General features: G+C 37.2%; 4 protein-coding genes and 1 long non-coding RNA gene across 6 annotated transcripts; 2 read left to right on the top strand and 3 right to left on the bottom strand.

Annotated features, from left to right (window-relative positions):
- Window positions 1-2,429: 2,429 nt before the first annotated feature.
- On the bottom strand, window positions 2,430-3,890 carry LOC104821843 (protein PLANT CADMIUM RESISTANCE 6). The gene is made up of 4 exons (XM_010552853.1): window positions 3,623-3,890; window positions 3,436-3,507; window positions 2,772-2,984; window positions 2,430-2,647 (listed from the first exon to the last, which is right to left on the bottom strand). The coding sequence occupies exons 1-4, from the start codon at window positions 3,867-3,869 to the stop codon at window positions 2,562-2,564; spliced, it is 618 nt and encodes a 205-aa protein (XP_010551155.1). The 5' UTR covers window positions 3,870-3,890; the 3' UTR covers window positions 2,430-2,561.
- A 1,394-nt stretch (window positions 3,891-5,284) lies between these two features.
- LOC104821845 (protein CASP) lies at window positions 5,285-11,245 on the top strand. The gene is made up of 19 exons (XM_010552854.2): window positions 5,285-5,501; window positions 6,288-6,398; window positions 6,609-6,787; window positions 6,890-7,039; window positions 7,271-7,359; window positions 7,448-7,557; window positions 7,717-7,811; window positions 8,022-8,077; window positions 8,180-8,345; window positions 8,461-8,553; window positions 8,697-8,825; window positions 8,976-9,095; window positions 9,299-9,382; window positions 9,775-9,882; window positions 9,977-10,120; window positions 10,225-10,326; window positions 10,627-10,706; window positions 10,821-10,913; window positions 11,001-11,245. The coding sequence occupies exons 1-19, from the start codon at window positions 5,417-5,419 to the stop codon at window positions 11,059-11,061; spliced, it is 2,055 nt and encodes a 684-aa protein (XP_010551156.1). The 5' UTR covers window positions 5,285-5,416; the 3' UTR covers window positions 11,062-11,245.
- LOC104821844 lies at window positions 9,971-10,888 on the bottom strand. Its single transcript, XR_773123.1, has 2 exons — window positions 10,800-10,888; window positions 9,971-10,193 (listed from the first exon to the last, which is right to left on the bottom strand). It is a non-coding gene; the product is annotated as an uncharacterized LOC104821844 (long non-coding RNA).
- Window positions 11,246-11,655: 410 nt separating the features above from the next.
- LOC104821846 (protein ASPARTIC PROTEASE IN GUARD CELL 1-like) lies at window positions 11,656-13,536 on the bottom strand. Its single transcript, XM_010552856.2, has one exon. The coding sequence runs from the start codon at window positions 13,350-13,352 to the stop codon at window positions 11,865-11,867; it is 1,488 nt and encodes a 495-aa protein (XP_010551158.1). The 5' UTR covers window positions 13,353-13,536; the 3' UTR covers window positions 11,656-11,864.
- Window positions 13,537-15,741: 2,205 nt separating this feature from the next.
- LOC104821847 lies at window positions 15,742-18,060 on the top strand. Of its 2 annotated transcripts, XM_010552858.1 has the most exons (5): window positions 15,742-15,901; window positions 16,006-16,168; window positions 16,321-16,414; window positions 16,579-16,826; window positions 17,985-18,060. In XM_010552858.1, exons 1-4 carry the CDS (start codon window positions 15,842-15,844, stop codon window positions 16,787-16,789), a joined length of 528 nt encoding a protein of 175 aa, XP_010551160.1. In that variant the 5' UTR covers window positions 15,742-15,841; the 3' UTR covers window positions 16,790-16,826; window positions 17,985-18,060. The 2 variants fall into 2 exon arrangements, with proteins under 2 accessions (XP_010551160.1, XP_010551159.1); XM_010552857.1 differs by lacking the exon at window positions 17,985-18,060 and having other exon boundaries at window positions 16,579-17,055.
- The last annotated feature ends 2,156 nt before the right edge of the window (window positions 18,061-20,216 follow it).

The following is a 20,216-nucleotide window of genomic DNA, read 5'->3' on the forward strand; positions in this document are numbered from 1 at the left end:
TGGGATCTTCGATAAATCGATATCAACAATGCCTTCCTTCAAGGAACATTACATGGCGATGTCTATATGGTTCAACTCCAGAGATTTGTTGATCACGATCGACCATCGTATGTTTGCAAGCTCAACAAAGCCCTATACGGTTTAAAGCAAGCGCCACGAGCTTGGTTCACCGAGCTACGTCTATTCCTCCAACAATCCGGGTTTTTCAACTCCCTTTCCGACTCCTCTCTTTTCATATTTCGGAGTTGTGGTGTTGTGATCTACTTGATTGTATATGTGGATGACATCATAATCACAGGAAGTCACTCGGATGAAGTCAACAAGTTCATCAATGTCTTATCATAAAGATTCAGCCTCAAAGACCTCGGACCGCTATCCTTCTTCCTTGGAATCGAAGTATCCAGATCCAAGATGGGCATTCTCCTCACACAGCGCCGTTATGCCCGGGATCTCCTTGCTCATCACAACATGTTGCATGCCAAACCGGTTCCGACGCCACTAGCTTCTACCACTCATCTCTCTGCATGTTCGAGTACTCCATTGACTGACTCTACTAAATACCGTCAGGTGCTTGGTGGGCTTCAATATCTCCTCCTCATGCGCCCGGATATTACTTTCGCTGTCAACAAACTTTCGCAATATATGTCTCGTCCGACCGAAGATCACTGGAAAGCATTGAAAACTGGAAAGCATTGAAAAGAATCCTTCGGTATGTTGCTGGAACAACTTCTCATGGCATTGTATTCCATAGCTCATCCCCTCATACACTTCATGCTTACTCGGATGCGGATTGGGGGGGAGACAAGGAATATTTCGGATCAACAGGGGCTTATATTGTCTACATGGGCAGAAATCCTATCTCATGGAGCTCGAAGAAGCAGCGTTTTGCGGCTAAATCTTCAACGGAGGCTGAGTACAAGTCCGTTTCGACTACAGCTTCCGAGGTTCAATGGTTGCGTTCCTTACTCACCGAACTCGACATATCCATCTCCACCACACCCGTCATATATTGTGACAATGTAGGCGCGACATATCTTGCGGCTAATCTGGTTTTCCATTCCCGAATGAAGCATGTCGCCATCGATTACCATTTTATCCGAGGCTTGGTCCAGTCCAACCAACTACGTGTGGCCCATGTCTCGTCTTCTGACCAACTAGCCGACGGACTGACAAAGGCTCTACCTCGCTCTCGGTTTGAACAACTTCGGCTCAAGATTGGCGTCGTCCCCGACACCCATCTTGCGGGGGCGTAATGGAAAGAAGATATATGATTGCTCTTTATTAGCATATGATTGCATGTAATCTTGTATAACATTATTTCTTTCCTTTAGCAACAAGTCACACGGTTGTATATATCCCTAGGGTTATTCTAATGGAAATCTATCAAGATATTTCTTATTCATACATGAAAGTAATACGTAGGAGCTTCCTGAAATCGAGCATTAGAGATGGAAAGACTACCAAATTCTTCCATGATAATTGGTTCGAATTGGGCCATTTAATTCATGTTGTCGGTGATGCAGATCCCTCTCTTATGCGGGTGCCGAGAGACAGCTCTGTCTGGGATACGACTGTCAATGGGTGTTAGAACTTGCCAGCTGCAAGGTCTGATGTAGTCCAGGGAGTCCTAATCGCCCTGATGAACATCCAGGCCCTACCAACCAGTGAGGCTCGGACAAACGCCTCTGGAAGCATGCTATCGATGACTTTAAGGAATGGTTCTTAACGTAAAAAACATGAGAGCTAATAAGAGAGAAGCACCATCATGTGGCTTGACACAAGTTGGCATGGTTATGTCATTCAATCCCGTGATTTAGCTTCCTTCATTGGGAAATTGTTCTCCACAGATTACTGAAAAGAGATCGTCTTATGACCTGGGGGCTAGGATCTAAGACCGTCTGCGTATTGTGTGAAGCTGCGGCTGAAGCCAATGGACTGTAGCTTCAGCTATGAGATTTGGAAATCCTATGCTCAACCGTTCTAGTCCTCTCCTCCGAGGGAACTTCAGCATTGTCATATCTGGATAATGAATCAAGGTAATGCGAACTCAAAGCACGAGCGCTTGATTGTAATGAACCTGCTGCAAGTTGTGATGTACCATCTTTGGAAGGAACGGAATTACCGAATTTTCAGGAATTAAAAGCGGGATCAGCTGCAAGTCTGTAAAGGAGTGGACCGCACTATGAGGGATCTGTTATTCAATATCGACAGAAAGGGAAAAAGCAAACTACAAACTACTTGGAAGATTGGTTCTACCGCACCACTGATAACCATTAGCATATTCACTTAAGTTTTAGGAACGGATGTAACAGCTAATGGTCGCTTTTGTTGATCATTTGCGTATGGATATTCTTTTATAAGGCTGCTATTTTTGTAAACCTCATCATTCTTGGTATATATATGATTAATATTTTACAAAAAAAATGATGAACTTTATAACAGTAAATTATTATTTTTTTCACATCAAGCATAAAAAATAAAGGAAACAGACAAAAAAGGTTTGGAGGCTTTTGTGGGTACATTTTTCTTTAACAAAAACAATTTATTATTGTACGAATCAGTCAGCCCATCATTCGTTGACCCATTGGAGGAGCCATCATCTCCTGCTGTCGAGCCATCTGTTGTCTTTGCACGTTTCCAATCCATCCTTTTTCCAATATAAAAAAAAACATACAGCATTATTGTAAAATTAACAAAAAACATGTATATGTATATGTATATATATATGTATATGTATATGTATACGTATATGTGTTGGAATTGTAAAATACCGATAGAAGGGTCGAGGCCTCGGTGCTTGAGTTCTCTGTACTCTTGGCAGAGGGCACAATACTCACAGAAACAATGGGTGATCCAGTCGGGAGCCGGAGCATCCGGTAACCCGTATTTGCTTCGGATCTTGGCCCTGAACGTGCACGAGTACACGCACGGTATCCCGAATAGACAGCATATCAGTCCGTACAACATTCCAGCCGTTCCGCAACCTGCATCAACCGCCAACCGGTGGCGGACGGAGAAATATTTGTAATTGGGAGCCATAGTTTAATTATGAGACATTTAATAGTTTCTTTTAAAAAATTTATACGAAATTAATTTTTTTTATTAAATAATTAGGTTACTTGTATATTTATACCAACGTAGCGGATCCGTTGACCAAATGAAGAAAAGATTCGGGATATTACATTGGTTTTTTCCAATAAATTACAAGTATTTAGTATGATAAATTTCATTTTCGGCAAAAATTTGATGGGAATATAGAACCCTCGAGTTGTAAACATAGAATCGTCCATATATATAACACTTGTGAGCTTAATATAAAATCAGATCTTTACGTTATAATGATATATATATATATATATATTCCTAGATAATTTTGAGAGTTTACATGATGATATTTAGGTTGAATTTTCTTATTATATTCGAAGTGATTTTTACCAGTCGTCCCTTGATCGGTGACCTCTGCGATCTGTCCAAATGTGACGAAGGGGAAGCAGCATGTGATGAGAGCTGTTCACATACACATCATAATGCCCGAAAATGTCAAATAATAAGAATAATGAATCATAAGTCGAAAACATAAACGACAAACATATAACGAAATTATATAGAAACATTCTCTAACCATTTTCAGGGTTGTCCATGCAATCGAAGAGATGAGAACTCCAATTCTGCTGAACGTTGCCGATCGGTGGTGCGGTTGGTTGGTTAACCGGTATACCATCGGTGTAATGTGGGTTAACCGGAGGATATTGGTAACCGGTTGTTGGTTGAACCGGAGTTGGGTGTGCATGGAACGTTGGATTGTCGTGTTTCGTTTGTGGAGGATGATCCGCCAGTGCTGTATCCTGATTTTGTTTTATTCGACCCATTTTGATCTTGTTCTTGATTTTGTCGGGTTTTGTGAATGAAGCTTTGGGTTATATATATATAAGGAAACTCTTATGCAACTTGAACAAGTTTGGACTTTTTCTTAATTCAGATATTGGTTGTGTTTCTTTTTTATATGAGCCATGTTGTCATGTTGTGTATATAATAATAATAATAATAATAATAATAATAATAATAATAATAATAATAATTTATTATTGATAAGCAGATATAGCATTTTGCAGCATGAAAATATACTTGGATATGTGTTCATGCATAATTTTCTAAAATAAAGATAAAATAATAATAATAATAATAATAATAATAATAATAATAACAACAACAATAATAATAATAATAATAATAATAATAATAATAATAATAATGATAATAATAATACAGTAATGTACAAGATAATGAGTTTATATATAATTCATATTTGGAATTGTATTGTAGGTTGACAATAAAACTCTAATGTACAAGATAATGCTGCACATATAGCTATTGACTTTGGGAAATGATAAAATTTGGTGTATTGGGATTTTTTTAGTTTTTATAATTGAATATAAAAATTTTTAAGCATTTAATAATTGTATTGACTATTGACTTTGGAATTCATATGCACATGGGATCGGGAGAGGTTAGAACTAGAACATGGTTAGAGAGTTACATGGATTTGACTTGTTACTAAAAAAATAAAGCTAAAAAGTGAGCCCAGAATCTGGCCCATATATAAGCCCATTAATACTTCTATTGATCATTTATTCAATTTGTGGGCCCAATTTGGATAAAATTATAACTCAATACGTTATTGGTATGAAAAGCCGACCAAATAACATATAAACCTCAACTCATTTTTAATAAAAAATACGGTTGATATATATATATATATATAATAGAAATTACATTGGAACTCTTGTATATCAACACTCTACTAAACTAATAAAAGGAAAGTGAACTTTACAGTCTCAACGAGTCTATAAAACGACGGAAAACAGATATTTATTTACTCTCTCATGTTTCATCTTACATTGATGTAAGAAACAATAGAAATATATATTTTTCATTTAAAATATTAATTTTCTAAAACAGTATTATTTATTTTTATTCTTTTTTTTTGTTTAATTCTAGGCTGACGAATTTGATGCTATAAAATATATCTAATTAATTTTATATAGCATTTAGTTTAGATCATTATATTGGATTTCTTCGATTTTAAAAATGCCTAATGGCTGTAACAGTTGACCGAGAAAGAGGCAAAAAACAACCAACTAGAAAATGAGCCCAACACATGGCCCATTACAAAAAGTATCAAGCTTTACGTGTAGACCATTTAGTATTGCTCTGAAAAGACGCAAAGGGTAACCCCTTAGCATCGAAATTACGGTTTTACCACCAGAACTCGAATGTATCCGCAGATCCGATCGGAAACCAAAATATTTTCCAGGAATTTGTTTTCTCGGGAAATTTCGAGGAAGAACTCGTTTTCTGTTAAACATTGTTCGTGCTGTATTCTTCGGGTAGCGGAGACACCGGAAATTCGTGTAGTATGGAAGCCTCGCAAGATGGATTGGAGCGAGACAAATCAACTCCTTCGACTTCGCCTATTCCCGTCGTCACCAATTTCTGGAAAGGTATCTCGCAGATTTATCTTCGCATCTCTCTTCTCGATTGCTTTGGGTCTCAATGAAGTTTGGGAAGAAAGCTTGATCTCGTTGGAGAAATTTCCATTTCAGTTTGTTTTGATTTCGATTATGTAGTGGAAATGTGGAAAGCTGCTTTGAATTTGTTGAGTTTATCACTGGAAAGTTCGGGAAAAAGCAACGATAATTACATGCAATAGGATTGGGATTTATGAAGCAGGTTTTTTTACGTTCTGGTCATCTGATCTATGCATTTAGGCGGTTAGCGCTAAAGATTTTTGGCATAGATAATTTTTGGAGTTCGTGCTTGTGGAGGGTTATTTTCGATCAGTATGTTGTTTTGTATGTTACTACCCAATTCAAATTAGAGCCTCTGCTACGTGAACTGTGTATCATTAGGTTGCGGTTTTAGAGCTCCCCCGAAGTTTAGCCACTCTCTTTTTAGTTCGGAAGAAGTTACCAATCGGTTATGTCTTGGTTATACGGCAATCTACTTCATTGTCGGAAATCAATTGTGTCTCGGGCTATGTTGTGCTTTGGCTTTGGACATTTTTATGTTTTAGGGGACGCCAAATTCTCTGGACAATTTGTGCTTCAGAAGGAATAGTGATTTCTGTGTTATGTGTGTGTCTATGAGATGTGTTCCCTTGTCATTGGTTCGGTACTGCTCATTGCTTAGTTGAAGATTTAGTATTGTCAGGTGCAGTTTACCTGGTTCAGTAGACACCCATGGACGAGCCTTAGTGATTTACCAATCTTTGAATTATCTGTTTGCAGAATTTGATTTGGAGAAGGAAAAAAGTGTGCTTGATGAGCAAGGGCTTAGAATAGCTGAAAATCAAGAAAACAGCCAGAAGAACCGACGAAAGCTTGCAGAGAGCACGCGAGGTACTGTTTGTTCCAACTTTCATTTTGGAAGTTGCTAAGCACTTCAATTTTCTCTACTAGGAGTTCAAAATTGTTCCAGCTTTGATAAATTGATCATATTGATATGTTTATGCGACTTAGCCAGAGGAATATAATGGGATATGTAGTTTAACAAAAAAAAATAAATATAATGGGATATGTAATATATTCTATGCCTTTTCCCTCTAACAGATTTCAAGAAAGCATCGCCAGAGGAAAAACTTAGCATGTTTAATTCTTTGCTCAAGGGTTATCAAGAAGAAGTGGATAATATTACCAAGAGGGCAAAGTTCGGGGAGAATGCTTTTCTTAACATCTATCAGAAACTCTATGAGGCACCGGATCCTTATCCTGCTCTTGCTTCGATCGCTGTAAATCTCCATTTACCTAAGCCTAATATACTTTACAAACTTTACAAAGAGTTTTATTGCCCGTATGATATGCAACTTGCCTGACCAATTTCTGTTCTCTAGGAGCAAGATCGTAAATTATCTGAACTGGAATCTGAGAACCGCAAAATGAGACTTGAACTTGAGGAATTCAGGACAGAAGCAACTCATCTGAAAAACCAGCAGGCGACAATAAGACGACTTGAAGAAAGGAACCGCCAGCTGGAGCAACAGGTCAGTATGCTTAACATGTCAAGAGGATCTATTAATAAATAAACTAAACTAAACAACTGTGAACTGTTTGAAGCACCTTTTGTATATGCTTGAGCGTATTCCTGGAGTAAAATGCAAAGTTATTAAATAGAGCATAAATATGGGCTTTCTAGAACTGGTTATTCATCTCATATTACAACATTTTATTCTGAAGATAACAGTGAAGAATTCTGGTTGGATTTTTGTATTCAGATGGAGGAAAAAATAAAAGAGGTTGTTGAGATCAAGCAAAGAAATCTTGCTGAGGAAAATCAGAAAACACTGGAGGTTTTAAAAGAGAGGTAAATTATTTCCTTTCTTCTGATCATGGGGTGGTCACTCGGGAGTTTTTGAGCATGCATCAATTTTGCACGTTTTGAGCTAATACAGGGAGCAAGCTTTGCAAGATCAGCTGAGGCAAGCACAAGAAAGTGTCTCCACTATGCAAAAATTGCATGAGCTTGCACAAAGCAAACTTTTTGAACTCCGCGCTCAATCAGGTTATGCTTTAAATCATCACAATATGGATTTGTCCACTTTCTTCGTTAATCATCTCGAAGCTCGTTTTAGGTCATCCTGCAGTTCGTCTCACTTGCTCTATTTTGTTTCCTTCCCTCTTTTTCTTTCCTTTTGTTTGTATTACTTTTCTAAAACTTCAGACGAAGAAAGGGCTGCAAAGCATTCAGAAGTTAATTTACTGATGGATGAAGTGGAGCGTGCTCAAACCCGACTCCTTACTCTTGAGAGGGAGAAGGTTGATTTCATAACTGTCTATGGATACCATATTTTAAGTAACTAGCTTTAGTTGCCTGGACCTTGTAACAACTATCTCAAGAAGTAAGATTTGCTCTGTAATATCAAAGAGGATAAATTAGACATGATTTTAAAGCTGGAATATTTTGTTTCGGTTTCTCATGTAGTTGCTGATGCAATTTAACGTCTTAAAGTTGTTGCTTTGCTGCAGGGACTTCTGCGCTCTCAGCTGCAATCAGCTAATGAAGATACAGAAGACAAGAAAAGGTGAGGTACTTGATATTTGTGCACCCAGTTACCTAGCGAAGACCTGAATTTCAAGGTGGCCTTACAATAGTTTAATTTCATACTCCACTCTTTGCCCTGCAGTGACAACCTCAATTCAAATAGTATCCTGGAGAACTCTTTAACTGCAAAAGAGAAGATTATTTCTGAGCTAAACATGGAAATTCACAATATTGAAACCGCTTTATCAGATGAACGTGAACGTCACGTTGCGGAGATAAAAAAGTTGAATTCAGTGCTCAATGAAAAGGTGCTGCCTTGCTATGTTTGTATACTGACATTGAGCTTTATACTTCCCAGTAAAGGTTTCTCTTCGTCTATTATCTTCCATGCTAATGATGGCCTGCTGTCCTCTACTAAACTAGGATACCATCATTGAAGAGATGAGGAAAGAGCTACAAGAAAGACCAACAGCAAAATTAGTTGAAGATCTACGTAAAAAAGTGAAAATTCTGCAGGTAAATCTCTACTTCTGCTAGCGTTTGGCGCTTCTTCATGTTCCATTTTTTTTCCTTCACTTAGTGATGCGTTGCCATAGATCTTTTATCTTATGCTTACTCATAACCATGTTGTAGCGTATAAGTAACATATTGCATATTAGGCTGTAGGTTACAATTCAATTGAGGCCGAAGACTGGGATGCAGCTACAAGTGGTCAAGAGATGAGCAAAATGGAGTCGCTGCTTCTTGATAAAAACAAAAAAATGGAACATGAGCACACCCAATTAAAGGTACATATAGTCTACTGCATAAACTCCCATCAGTAGTTTTATCTCTTCGTCGTTCTCTCCTTTCCAATGACATAAACATATTATTTAACCATACAGAATCAAAGTTAGAAATTCATTCTCTTGGTTGGTTTTAAATGTTTCCTATCCCAGGTCCAATTTTCTGAGAGAACAGCTTTGCTTGAGAAAGCTGAAGAGAAGGTAGAAGAACTGACAGCTAAGGTTAATGAACAGCAAAGGCTGATACAGAAGTTGGAGGATGACATTTCGAAGGTACTCAAGAGTGATGGTACTTTTTAAAGTATCTCTATTTGATTTTTTTTTTTTTGCTCCCGTGGTTTTTCTTTGCATTTGTTATGTGGTATAGCATTCCCTGAATCACCTTTCGAGAACAAAACAATTCATGTAGATGTGCTTCCCACCGGAAAACCACATCAAAGACTTTTGGTATTAAACTGTTCTTTACTCGTATGCAGGGTTACAGTTCAAAAGATCGAAAGGGCTCTCTATTTGATGACTGGGAATTCTCAGAAGCAGGTGGTACTACTGAGCAGTCCGAGGTACTGACTAATTACTCTCTACCCTATTTTTTCCTCTGTTATTTACATTCTCAAGCAACAAGCATGACTCGGAGACGGCCCACAAAATAAAAAGAAAAATAGAAAGGAGATATGGTTTCACAATTACGATCTGCATTATCAATGTAGCATATAGACTTTTATAAGGAATGACGGAGAGTATGGGCCACTTATGTGTCAAAAGAAATAATATATATATAGATAGATAGATAACTTTGATTCAATGACAATATTACTACACCTGTAGGAACGAGTTTTCCATCTCAGGAAAATTAAATTTCATAAATGTTTTAGTTGTACCCTGAATGAATAACTTGTCAGTGCCATGCAAAATCCTCTGGCTCTTATGACTATCTGTTTCCTTTTCTTTTTAGCACCCAGAACAGAAACATGTTTCATCTGATCAAGATCAAAGCTCAATGCTAAAAGTTATCTGTAGCCAGAGGGATCGGTTCCGAGCACGATTACGGGAGACAGAAGAGGTGCAGTACATATATTCTTTGTGACAACTCCCCTCTCTGAGGCCTGGTTTTATTTCCTTGAACTGAATATGCCTGACTCTTCTTCATGTCTCAGGAACTAAGGCACTTAAAGGAGAAGATAGGTTTGTTAACAGATGAACTTGAAAAGACCAAAGCTGACAACGTCAAACTCTATGGAAAAATCCGTTATGTGCAGGACTATAACCACGAGAAAGTTGTTTCCCGTGGGTCGAAGAAAGTATGTGTGTCTTCTACATTCCCCTTCCCCTTTCTGTCGTGTGCTCTTCTTCTTTGTCGTCGTACTTGGGTTTCTGTGGTTAATAAGATCTTCTCAACTTTCAGCTTGTGGAAGATCTCGAAAGTGGGTTCAGCTCGGATGTGGAATCAAAATACAAGAAAATATATGAGGATGATATCAACCCTTTTGCTGCATTCTCGAAAAAGGTATATATATATTACACACACCATCATGGTGTAGAGACAGTAAAATCAATTTTAGAGCAGAAAATGCTCTTCTGCACAGTCTCTGGCATATTCAGCGTAGTGCCTGTTCTCCTATGACAACAGTAGCAACACTACAATGCTATTTTCAACTATACCACCCTTCTCTCAACATCATTATACCGAGTTTCACTTTCACATCTCGAAATGCTTCAAAACATGTCCTTTTTTTGCATCGGTTCTTTTATTTTTCCAATCACCATTTGTAATGACTAACTATATATATATATATTCTCCAATTAGGAAAGAGAGCAACGGATCAAAGAGTTGGGCATCAGAGATCGGATTACACTCAGCAGTGGACGCTTTCTTATGGGAAACAAGTAGGCCCTATCCTCTTGTCTTTCAATCTCGCACAACGCAAAATATCTGTAAAAAGGAAACAAAAGATATTTCCTCTATTTATTCCTACGTACCTACGTTATGGATCCTTGCAGATACGCAAGAACATTCGCATTCTTCTACACGATCGGACTGCACATACTCGTTTTCACATGTCTCTACCGCATGTCAGCTCTCAGCCATCTCAGGTAATAATTCTACAAGCTCTGTTTTCTTCTTCTCTCTTAAGGGGAAAAAAAAAAAGGATTGTTGATGTTTATTTTGTAATGGAGCAGTAATGGAGCTGAGGAGACTCTCATGGCAGAAACAACCACAAATCTCCCACATGCTCTTTAACCTCCTTTCCCTCCCCATTCTCTCTCTCTCTCTCTTTTTGTTTCTCTTCTCAAGGTAAAGGTGTGAATGGGATTTTATGGGTTTTTTTGTGTATGTGGGAATGGAGAGACTTACATAAATGGAAATAATAATACAGAGATGTACGGTCGAACTTCAGGATTATATTTTATGACATGAGAGATGACTAAGGCCCACGTCGAGATGAAAGGGTAATAATAATCACGTGAGGGATGGCCCACGGTTGGTGGGATGGTTTAATCGGACGTAGCATCTGATGTGAATTTGCATTCTCTGCCACTTGAGAAAGTAGTAAAAAAATTGACCTAAACGACGAAATAATAATGAGGCCAATTCGCCCGTGACTTTATGGCAAAGATTCATAATCATCCATCGCCACCTTGACCCCTCAAAAAGCCACCGTCGTCTATTCTAACGACTCGTGTCTCACATGCATGAGACGTAGAAATTTACTATAAATGCCCCTCAACTTCCACGTTAAGAAAGGACAAAGTGGAACCTCATTTCAATGGCCCATACCGAAAGCTTTTCTTTGGTGAATGCCCCTCCACTTTTATCTAAACTTTATTACGTTTCTTTCACAAACTTATATATATTACATTTCCCACCCTAAAAATGGTATAACTATCTCAATCAGCCCCACATGTTTAAAATCTCCAAAACTAACCCTGTAAACATAAGAACTAGAAAAAAGAAAATGCACACTTGTAAAAAAATAAAATAAAAAAGCTTTACTGTAAATAAAATCACCGGGACAGGAGGAGAGGACTTTTATTTTAGTGTTTTTAGCATTTATTCGTTGCGAATCCGACAAGGTTATTTGCCAAGTCGAAGCTGACACGTGTCCCCTGCTGCTGCACGTTGCCGACGATCGAGAGCGGCGTCGACGTCGGAGCGAAGGCGAAGCAGAAAGTTCCGGCGGAGTCGACGGGTATTAGGTAATTCTTCGCCGGAAGATCGAGGTACTTTCCGTCGCCGAAGTGGAGAGCCACCGTCGGGACTTTGACTGTGGAGAGAGACGAGAAGTCGTAACAAGTGTCGAAGAGCGAGATGCTCGTCGTCGCCGATTTCAGGTGGGTGGTGAGTCGCGCGAACGCGTCGCGGAGCGAGTTGTAGGCCTGAGTCTGCAGCCGAGTCACGGCGGGTCCGCAGTCGACGATGCCTCCGCCTCTTCCTGATTCGTCGACGGCGAACACTGACGGCGGGATCGCCACCGAACGTCCACCGACGCTGAAGCCTGTTAGACCCAGGTAGTAGAACGTATCGATCTTGTGGTTGCGGAGGAGAGGAGCGGTCACTTCACCACCGAGTCGGGCCGAGTTGAAGTCGAGGCTCCAGGATCTGCCCGAGTCACGGTCCACGAGGCAGTACGAAAACGACTTAGCTTTGAGCTGAGAGGTCAGAGACAAAGCACCACCGCCGAGACCGAGTAAACCGGCGGATCCAACGAATAAGCCCTCGTTGTCGTGCCCACACCCCAAAGCGACGCGGTTAACCTTGCCCGAGTTCCCAAACGTCACCGTTTCGGTGGCGAACTCGCCGACGGTGAACGACCCATCACCGTAACTGACCTGATAGAGACATTTGTCGGCCCGACAGGCGGAGATCTCGAGAGCTGAGCACTGCGGCGAAGCACAGGAGAGAGACGAGTACGAGGAAGACGAAGACGGGTTGAAAACGGGATCGGATTGTTGGTAGCAATCGGAGCAAGGCTGACACTGGATCCAGTTCACGTCGCTTCCTGTGTCGAGAACCATGAACATATCCTTGGGTGGAGTCCCGACTCCGATTCGTGAGAAGTACTCGCCGCTTCCTTGGCTCGCTCCGGAGACAACCGGAGTGCTCAGATCCTCCGGTCGGATCCTGGTATCGTCGTCATAAGCGGGTTGGAGCTTGGATCTGTCGACACCCTCGATCGCGAGTCTGACTTTGGAGGCGATGCCGGCTACTCGCGCCGAGTCACGCTCGAGCCGAGCCAATACCAGGCTCCTGTAGTCTCTGTGTTGCGATTCAAGGAGGGTCTCACGAGAATGGAGCTCCAGAGAGAATGAAGAGGCATTGAGGAAAACCGGGTCGGATTCCGATTCTGGACTGCGGTTGATATTCGTCCGGGTCGGGTGGAAGGATAGGATTTGGTGAGTCTGGTGGAGAGACGAAACGACGTCGAGGATGGTCGTTTCGTAGGGACGGGAGAGGGAGCGAGAGAAGGCGGTGGTCGAGGCGAGGAGAGAGAAAACCACGGCGAGGAGAGAGAAAGATGGCGAGGAAGCCATTGTTAACGGCGATGATGACTTGAGTGAGGTGAGAGTGGAAGAGAAGACGGGAAGCAATGGATTTATTTATGGAAAAGTTTCGCAGACAGGACCAAGCAAAGCAATGACTTGTGTTCTTTTGCCAACATACATATTACATATTATTATTATTTTCACTTTGGCCCGTAAAAATGGCTAAAATCTATTTTGTATTGCAAATTATGATTAGTAACGTTAGAATTATATATAACATAGATTAACATTTGTCTGATTGTTTTATATTATATCAATTATTCTGTACTACCATTAATCATGGTGGGCTTTACATGGATTATTGTGTCATGATCCATTTTTACGTTTCTGAAATGCAATTTCCTATCTTTTTACCATATTCAAATTAACTTGACGACATGAGATACTTACCAATAGTAGTAACAATCGTAGATATTTCATAATAACAATTAAGATAATTAAACAAAAATCTTTCTTATTTACCATTTCAAAACCTCATATACACACTGAAAGTAATTTATAATTAATATATTAAATTGGATATTATTTTAAGACATAACTAATATTTTATTTATCAACCCTCCTTTAAGGCAATTAATTAGTCCTCATAAATCTTCTAGAAAGAACAAAAAAGGGGTATGGGGTTTTAGATATAATTTAATGTAATAAATGGCTGAATTGTTAGATGAGAGGTTCGATTTATTTCCTTTCTCCCACATTTAATGGTAACGTGCCCTTTTTACTTTTAGTTTGTCATATCTCATTTACTTTATCTTTTTCTTTCTTAATCCTTTTTTTTCCTGTAACCACTTTATTCATTTTTATTCATTATTTGGTCATTTGTATTTTATCTTCAATGCAAGATCTAACAAAAAAAAACACACTAAGTCACAATATTACAAAAATAATGCCAATTTTTAATTTGACCAAAAAAAATATATCTAAATGTGATAGAAAAATACACAACTTCTAAAATCAACAAAAATTTTCTACAAGAAGTTGATTCTAGGATTTAGACTCGTTAGGTTACTTTTTAAACGAACTAACTCGATTCACCTATTTTACTAGTTAAATGAATCGGTTTTGTGAATAAAAAATATAACATTTTTATTTATAGTATTAAAAATTTGTGAAAATAATTTTCTTAAATAAATTTTTTTTTAAAATTAACTCAAGATAAAACTCGAGTTCAGTGAAAACTTTGTGCTGGTTATTTAGAAACTGTTTTTAAATTTATCGGGTTTTCATTTATGACGTTTATCCTGACCTATCAAACGGATAACTTTGATCATTTGTAACGTCTTCTTCATACCAAATTGCTAATTACGACGTTAGACGGCTGTTTTTTAAACTTGTATCAAGATTGATTCCTACATATTGGTTAGAAATTGCAGTTTTTACAGACGGAATTAGAACAAAAAATCTTCTCAATTTGGGTAGTTCTATCGGTGAAAGGGAAACGCAAAACGGTTGTCACATCCTGGATTTAAACATCAAGTTAGGGAGGAGAATATATATTCTAATCACATGAGATTAGTCTGGATTCAATTATTCAGAAAAATAAACTATAACAATAATCCCCGATTCTTCCTCATAATATATATATATATATACATATGTATTCATGTGTTTTGTAAGATTATATTTTGCTTATATTTTTTAAATTTTTTTGTGATGTGACGGTATATATGACGTGGCATCTAAGTTATAATCTAATTATATTTGTAGACATCAGCAATATTTTCCATCCAATCTGTAATGCTATTATATGTAATTAAAATTCGGAAACTTTTAGAAGTTGATATTTAATACGAAATTGAAAGACAATTTTATATATTTTTTATGAAAGTTTTACAATTTAATATTTCTATAATAATTTTTTCAAAAATATTTTAGTGAAAATTTTTCTTATATAATTTATATTAAATCCAATCAATATTATATTCGAAATAATTTTTTAAAATAAGTAATAATAAATTGAAAGCAATTTAAAATAAAAATATATAATTAATTGAATTAGAATAAAATTCGTATTAAATTGAAAAATAAAGAATAAAGAATTAAAAATATTATTTTAACAGTAAATCAAAATATAGTTAAAATTTGAAATATTCATTTTAATTAAAACTATAAAAATTATGAAGAATCGTTTTTTTGTATCTTATCCAATAAAAATAAAAATAGAAGAGACAGTAATATTTTTTTTGGTGTAATAATTATTCTCAAAGTATTATAATATATATCTGTTCTTTATAATCTAAAGTATTATACTAATTTATATATGTGAATCATATTTTTTGGATAATGTTTTTTTAGATTAGAGGAAGATATTACATTTCATTCATAAAAAAAAAAAGAGATTACATTTCAAAAATAGCCAATGACCATTGGGCATTGGCATTGGACGAAGGCTGAAGGCTCTGCGAACGCGGGAAAAGTAGCAGACGACGAGTTTGAATCGGGAGAGATTGACAGACAGAGAGAGAGAGAGAGAGAGAATGGACGATTCAGGTGCGATTCTCTGTCAGATCTCCATTTTCAAGGACATGCTTGATCAGGTACTCTCCGTCTTCTTCTCCGTGGTTAGGTTTATCATTCTGATTTGGTCTATCTGGAGCTTGGTTTTGATGCGAATCGTTTCGTCTTGAATCGAATTCCAAAGGTCAATGAGGAGATCGAGGCGAACATTCAGGTGACTCGAGAGATTGAGTCGGAGATCGTCAAGTGTTCTGAGACGGAATCGGTTCTCTATCTAAAGGAATCGGAGTTGACCAGATCATTCCTCGCTTCCCAGTTCGAGATCAACGGCTTGATCTCCGTAACAGGTTATTTCAAAAGTTCTCGCGAACCATTTCTTCACAATTTTAATCGCTTTCCGACTTGTGACTCCTTTCCGTATATTTGGGGAATGATTCGGAGCGTAAATTTCAAATTTGTTGGAATTAGTAACGAATTTCATTATTTGTTTTCCTTGAAGGCGATTCGAGAAAATTTTGGCAACTACTAGAGGAAGAGATCTGTTGTCTGAGTAAAAAACGAGATAAGCTGGTTAGAAGGATTGACGAGAAACGGTATTCTTTCATTTTACCTTTTCAATACAATTCCGGCAACGGGTCTGTACTGTAGACAAATTCTCCATATACTCCAAATTCACATCCTCTTTATGCCCATTTCATCAATCTCATTGTAGTAATAACTAGAGTGTTCATTTGGACAATGTGTTGGTTGGATTCAGTGAAGGGTTCGTGAAGATGTGCGTGGAATTCCAAAGAGAGATCACTGCGGGTCAAAATGACGAATTAAGGGGTTTATTTTCTGAGAAAGAGTTGCTGGAAAACCAAGTTCGAATGTTGGAAGAGAAGAGCAAAGCTGTGAAGAACTCCATTTTGGCTTACATGGAGGATGAGATGGGGAGCCTACTGTCTGAGGAGTTCATGGAAAAGTGAAGTTTCAACACTCAAGACAATAAAACAGTGCTCAAAGGTAAGCAATAGCTGCTTGATTCTTTCCAAACCCATCATCACTCTTGTCTCATATTCAGTAATACAAAGAAGAGATACATGCCCCCAAAGCCAAAAGAATACTTTTTTTTTTTTTTTAAATGGATTTGCCTATCAAGAGAGACAATGGATTTGTCCATCAAAAGGCCAGAAGATCAGTAATCTACAAAATACGTCTTACCAAAATAGAGGAAATATTTGGTCGGTGAAAGTAATTCTTATACTCCTATATAATTTTATTTTAAAAACCTGTATGATTTTGTACTCCTACTTAATTTTCTTCTTACAAGATAAAAGAGTTTAAGAGGCGGGTTTTTTTAGACGTGAGAAAGGCGTAAAGTTTGAACTTTGTTTAAACACGTGAGCTGGGCAAATTGGCAGAAGCTCAAAGTTTCGAGCTTTGAGATTCCAAAATATCATATCAGATCATGGGTTCTTGAATTCTACAAAATACACAATTTCATATAACATGATAGTTGATATTGATGAAATAGTAGTTGATTGGAAAACATTCTTTCTAATCTTCAAAATTCAGATATCTAAAAATTCGCAAATAGAAAAATCGGATTCCAAATTTTAATATTCAAAATGTTTGTGTACAAATTGAGATACTATAAAACTTTTAGATGTTGTACTCACATCCATCTCTATCGAAATATTATTTTGCTCCTCGAAATTGTCCTAGATTCACAGATTGAGCTATAGAAAATCTCATCGTATTCTCTATTGAATGCTAAACAAAAATAATAGTATAAATTGATTTTGAAGGATCGTAGATCCATATCGTATAACTCTTTAAAGCGTAATTTGAAGATAGATTTTTTGTATGGATTATATGTCGCCAGTAGTAACAAACGTTGCATGATTTTAAAAAAGTTTGAAGATAGATTTTTTACATATCAATTCATTAGTTGACTATTTGTATATGTTTGAATTTTGAACTAATTAATTGTTTAGGTTTGTAGATTTTTCATCACATATTTTTTTGAAAAGGAAATAGGTTAATTAACCAATTGATACTCAAACCTAATATAAACTCTCTATATATTAGTCTCTTAATGTTTTGATTTATTTAAAATTTTTGGAGCATTGTTCTGCACTTCGAAATTGCCCCCATTCTCAGGCACGAATCTCTTTGCAGACTAAATTTGGTTCACTCCTCCGGGTCTGCATTAAGGAGAATGAGCTTCGCCCATAACATCCGGTTGTAAAAAAAAAAATGATGTGTAGCAAATGCCATTTTTTCTCTGGAGGCGGTGGCGCGTGCACTCGACGCTCCGTTCCGTGTCTGCTGTTATGGTCCATAAAGAAGGTCCATTTATGGGCTTATTGGGCCTAGAAACACACTATCTCTATGTGCACCTAAGGGTTGCATCTGATATAGAATTTATCCAACCCAACCAGCAAATCACACATACCAACTTTTGCATATACCCCTCACGTATATATATATATATTTGTGTGTATGTAGGCAAATTACGTTGGAGAAAACTTTTGTATCTATTTTCTTTCTTCCACTTGGAGTTGATGTGACGTCAGCCTTTTAATAATACTAGCTAGCTCCAACAAGAACATGGTTCGCAACTTCACGATATATTGTTTGGGTTAACCGGATGTCTTGAGTTGAGGCCCAAACTAATCGTAGGGTGGAGAGCAATCCATGTGATTAGAATATGTGCTCTCCTCCCCAACTCGAGGCTCGAACTCGGATCTGAGCGAGACAGATGCTTTGTATTTTCGTTTCATCGGTTGAACTACCCAACTTGGATTCCACGATATTATATCCATCGTTTGAAACCAATCTATATTGCTTCATATGCAATTCCAAAGTACAAATTCAAGAACTAAAATTAGGGTTAGAAATGAGATGCGAAAATTCTGTATATCTTATAATTTGTGTTGATGTGTGGTGTTGTCAAATCTCCTCTGCTTAAGCGTGAGGTAGCTACAGAGGCTATCTCTTAATCAAATCGCTAATTTTCCACTACATTTTGTCGCACGAATGTTATTTTATAACAAAGTCAAATCTTATTATAGATTCCATGATATGGTTAAACGATTTTGTTGTATGCACAATTATTCTATTATGATTACGCAAACAATATTTTTATAAACTTAAGATGTTTTCAGACAATTTGCGTAGTACCAAAAAAAAAAAACTAGAATAGGTAGATAATTGGCATACATACGCACTATAGTTACGCGTAGCTATAATAGTATGTTATAAAATCTATGGAGTCATATATACATCAATGGTTTATTTGATAGCTGAGCTCAATTATGAAGTACGTATGATATTATTATATGGACCGGCAAGATGCTTTGGTATTCAAACCGTAAATCTGCGTCATCTCGTTGATCTAATAGTGTGCGTGTGTATATATATCGGGAGAGAGAGAGTGTGTGTATATATTTCGTTATAAATATTTAGTTTAAATCTACAAACAACAATCCATGGCTTTCTCAAATCGACTCCATATCATAAAATTGTTGGTTATGGACCGTCAATTTCAATGAGGTCACGTGTAGCTCCTTCTCCTTCACAGTTGACATATTAACATTTGATGAAGAGCAATGAATAACCATTAAATGGAATAAAGAAAAAAGATAGAAGAATTTAAGTGCAATGAATATGTATATATATATATATATACAATACTAATTTTGCACAGATATATAAAAACAATGGGGTTTGATACAATTATTATAAAAACTCTTTTGTAATATAAAAGCAGTGGGAAATATTGTCATAGAGCATGTGCTCCTGAGTTTGTACTATGTGTATGACAAAGAGTGACTCAAATTTTTCAACCAAAAGATTAGGACATGGCAGAAGATAAGGACAAACTACAAGACATGAGAGCACTTATCAATGTTCCGAGAGGAAAGAGGAGAGATGAAAACATGCACAAAGGGAGAAGAACTAACCAAAGACTGCATTTTGTTTTGTGGGTAATTTTCAAATATGGTTTTCGCTGCCTCTCACTATCAACAACTTCAAGATGGCGCATTTCCTCAAAACCCATTTTCTTGCATTTCATCTATCCGTTTTGTTCGCTTCATTGGGTGTGTTGTTTTCAATGCAACACGCCCAAATTGTCGTGTGGTCCTCCTGATAATGGCAGGCCTAGAGAGAGAGAGAGAGAGAGATTGATTAGATGGAGAAGGCGGCATGTATAAATGGAAAGAGAATTGAGCAGGAAGGATGATAAAAAAAAAAAAAAAGGGGAGGGGGGGGGGTCAAACTTCTGGAACTTGAATGAAATATGAATAAAATATTCATATTAATAAATATAAATATTAAATAATAATAATAAATAACTAAATAAAAAAACGAATTAAAAATTTGATATATGATATAAAAATAGAATAG

Source organism: Tarenaya hassleriana, unplaced genomic scaffold, assembly GCF_000463585.1.
Source record: "Tarenaya hassleriana unplaced genomic scaffold, ASM46358v1 Cleome34, whole genome shotgun sequence".
Classification (NCBI taxonomy): Eukaryota; Viridiplantae; Streptophyta; class Magnoliopsida; order Brassicales; family Cleomaceae; genus Tarenaya; species Tarenaya hassleriana.

Coding starts and splice junctions, on each gene's coding strand:
- LOC104821846 (XM_010552856.2), bottom strand. CDS start 13,352: ATGGCTTCCTCGCCATCTTTCTCTCTCCTCGCCGTGGTTTTCTCTCTC.
- LOC104821847 (XM_010552858.1), top strand. CDS start 15,842: ATGGACGATTCAGGTGCGATTCTCTGTCAGATCTCCATTTTCAAGGAC. Junction 15,902..16,005: donor TCAAGGACATGCTTGATCAG/GTACTCTCCGTC, acceptor CGAATTCCAAAG/GTCAATGAGGAGATCGAGGC. Junction 16,415..16,578: donor AGAAGGATTGACGAGAAACG/GTATTCTTTCAT, acceptor GGTTGGATTCAG/TGAAGGGTTCGTGAAGATGT.
- LOC104821843 (XM_010552853.1), bottom strand. CDS start 3,869: ATGGGTCGAATAAAACAAAATCAGGATACAGCACTGGCGGATCATCCT. Junction 3,508..3,622: donor CATGGACAACCCTGAAAATG/GTTAGAGAATGT, acceptor GTATGTGAACAG/CTCTCATCACATGCTGCTTC. Junction 2,648..2,771: donor AGGCCTCGACCCTTCTATCG/GTATTTTACAAT, acceptor TATTGGAAAAAG/GATGGATTGGAAACGTGCAA.
- LOC104821845 (XM_010552854.2), top strand. CDS start 5,417: ATGGAAGCCTCGCAAGATGGATTGGAGCGAGACAAATCAACTCCTTCG. Junction 5,502..6,287: donor CGTCACCAATTTCTGGAAAG/GTATCTCGCAGA, acceptor ATCTGTTTGCAG/AATTTGATTTGGAGAAGGAA. Junction 10,121..10,224: donor TTTCCCGTGGGTCGAAGAAA/GTATGTGTGTCT, acceptor CTCAACTTTCAG/CTTGTGGAAGATCTCGAAAG.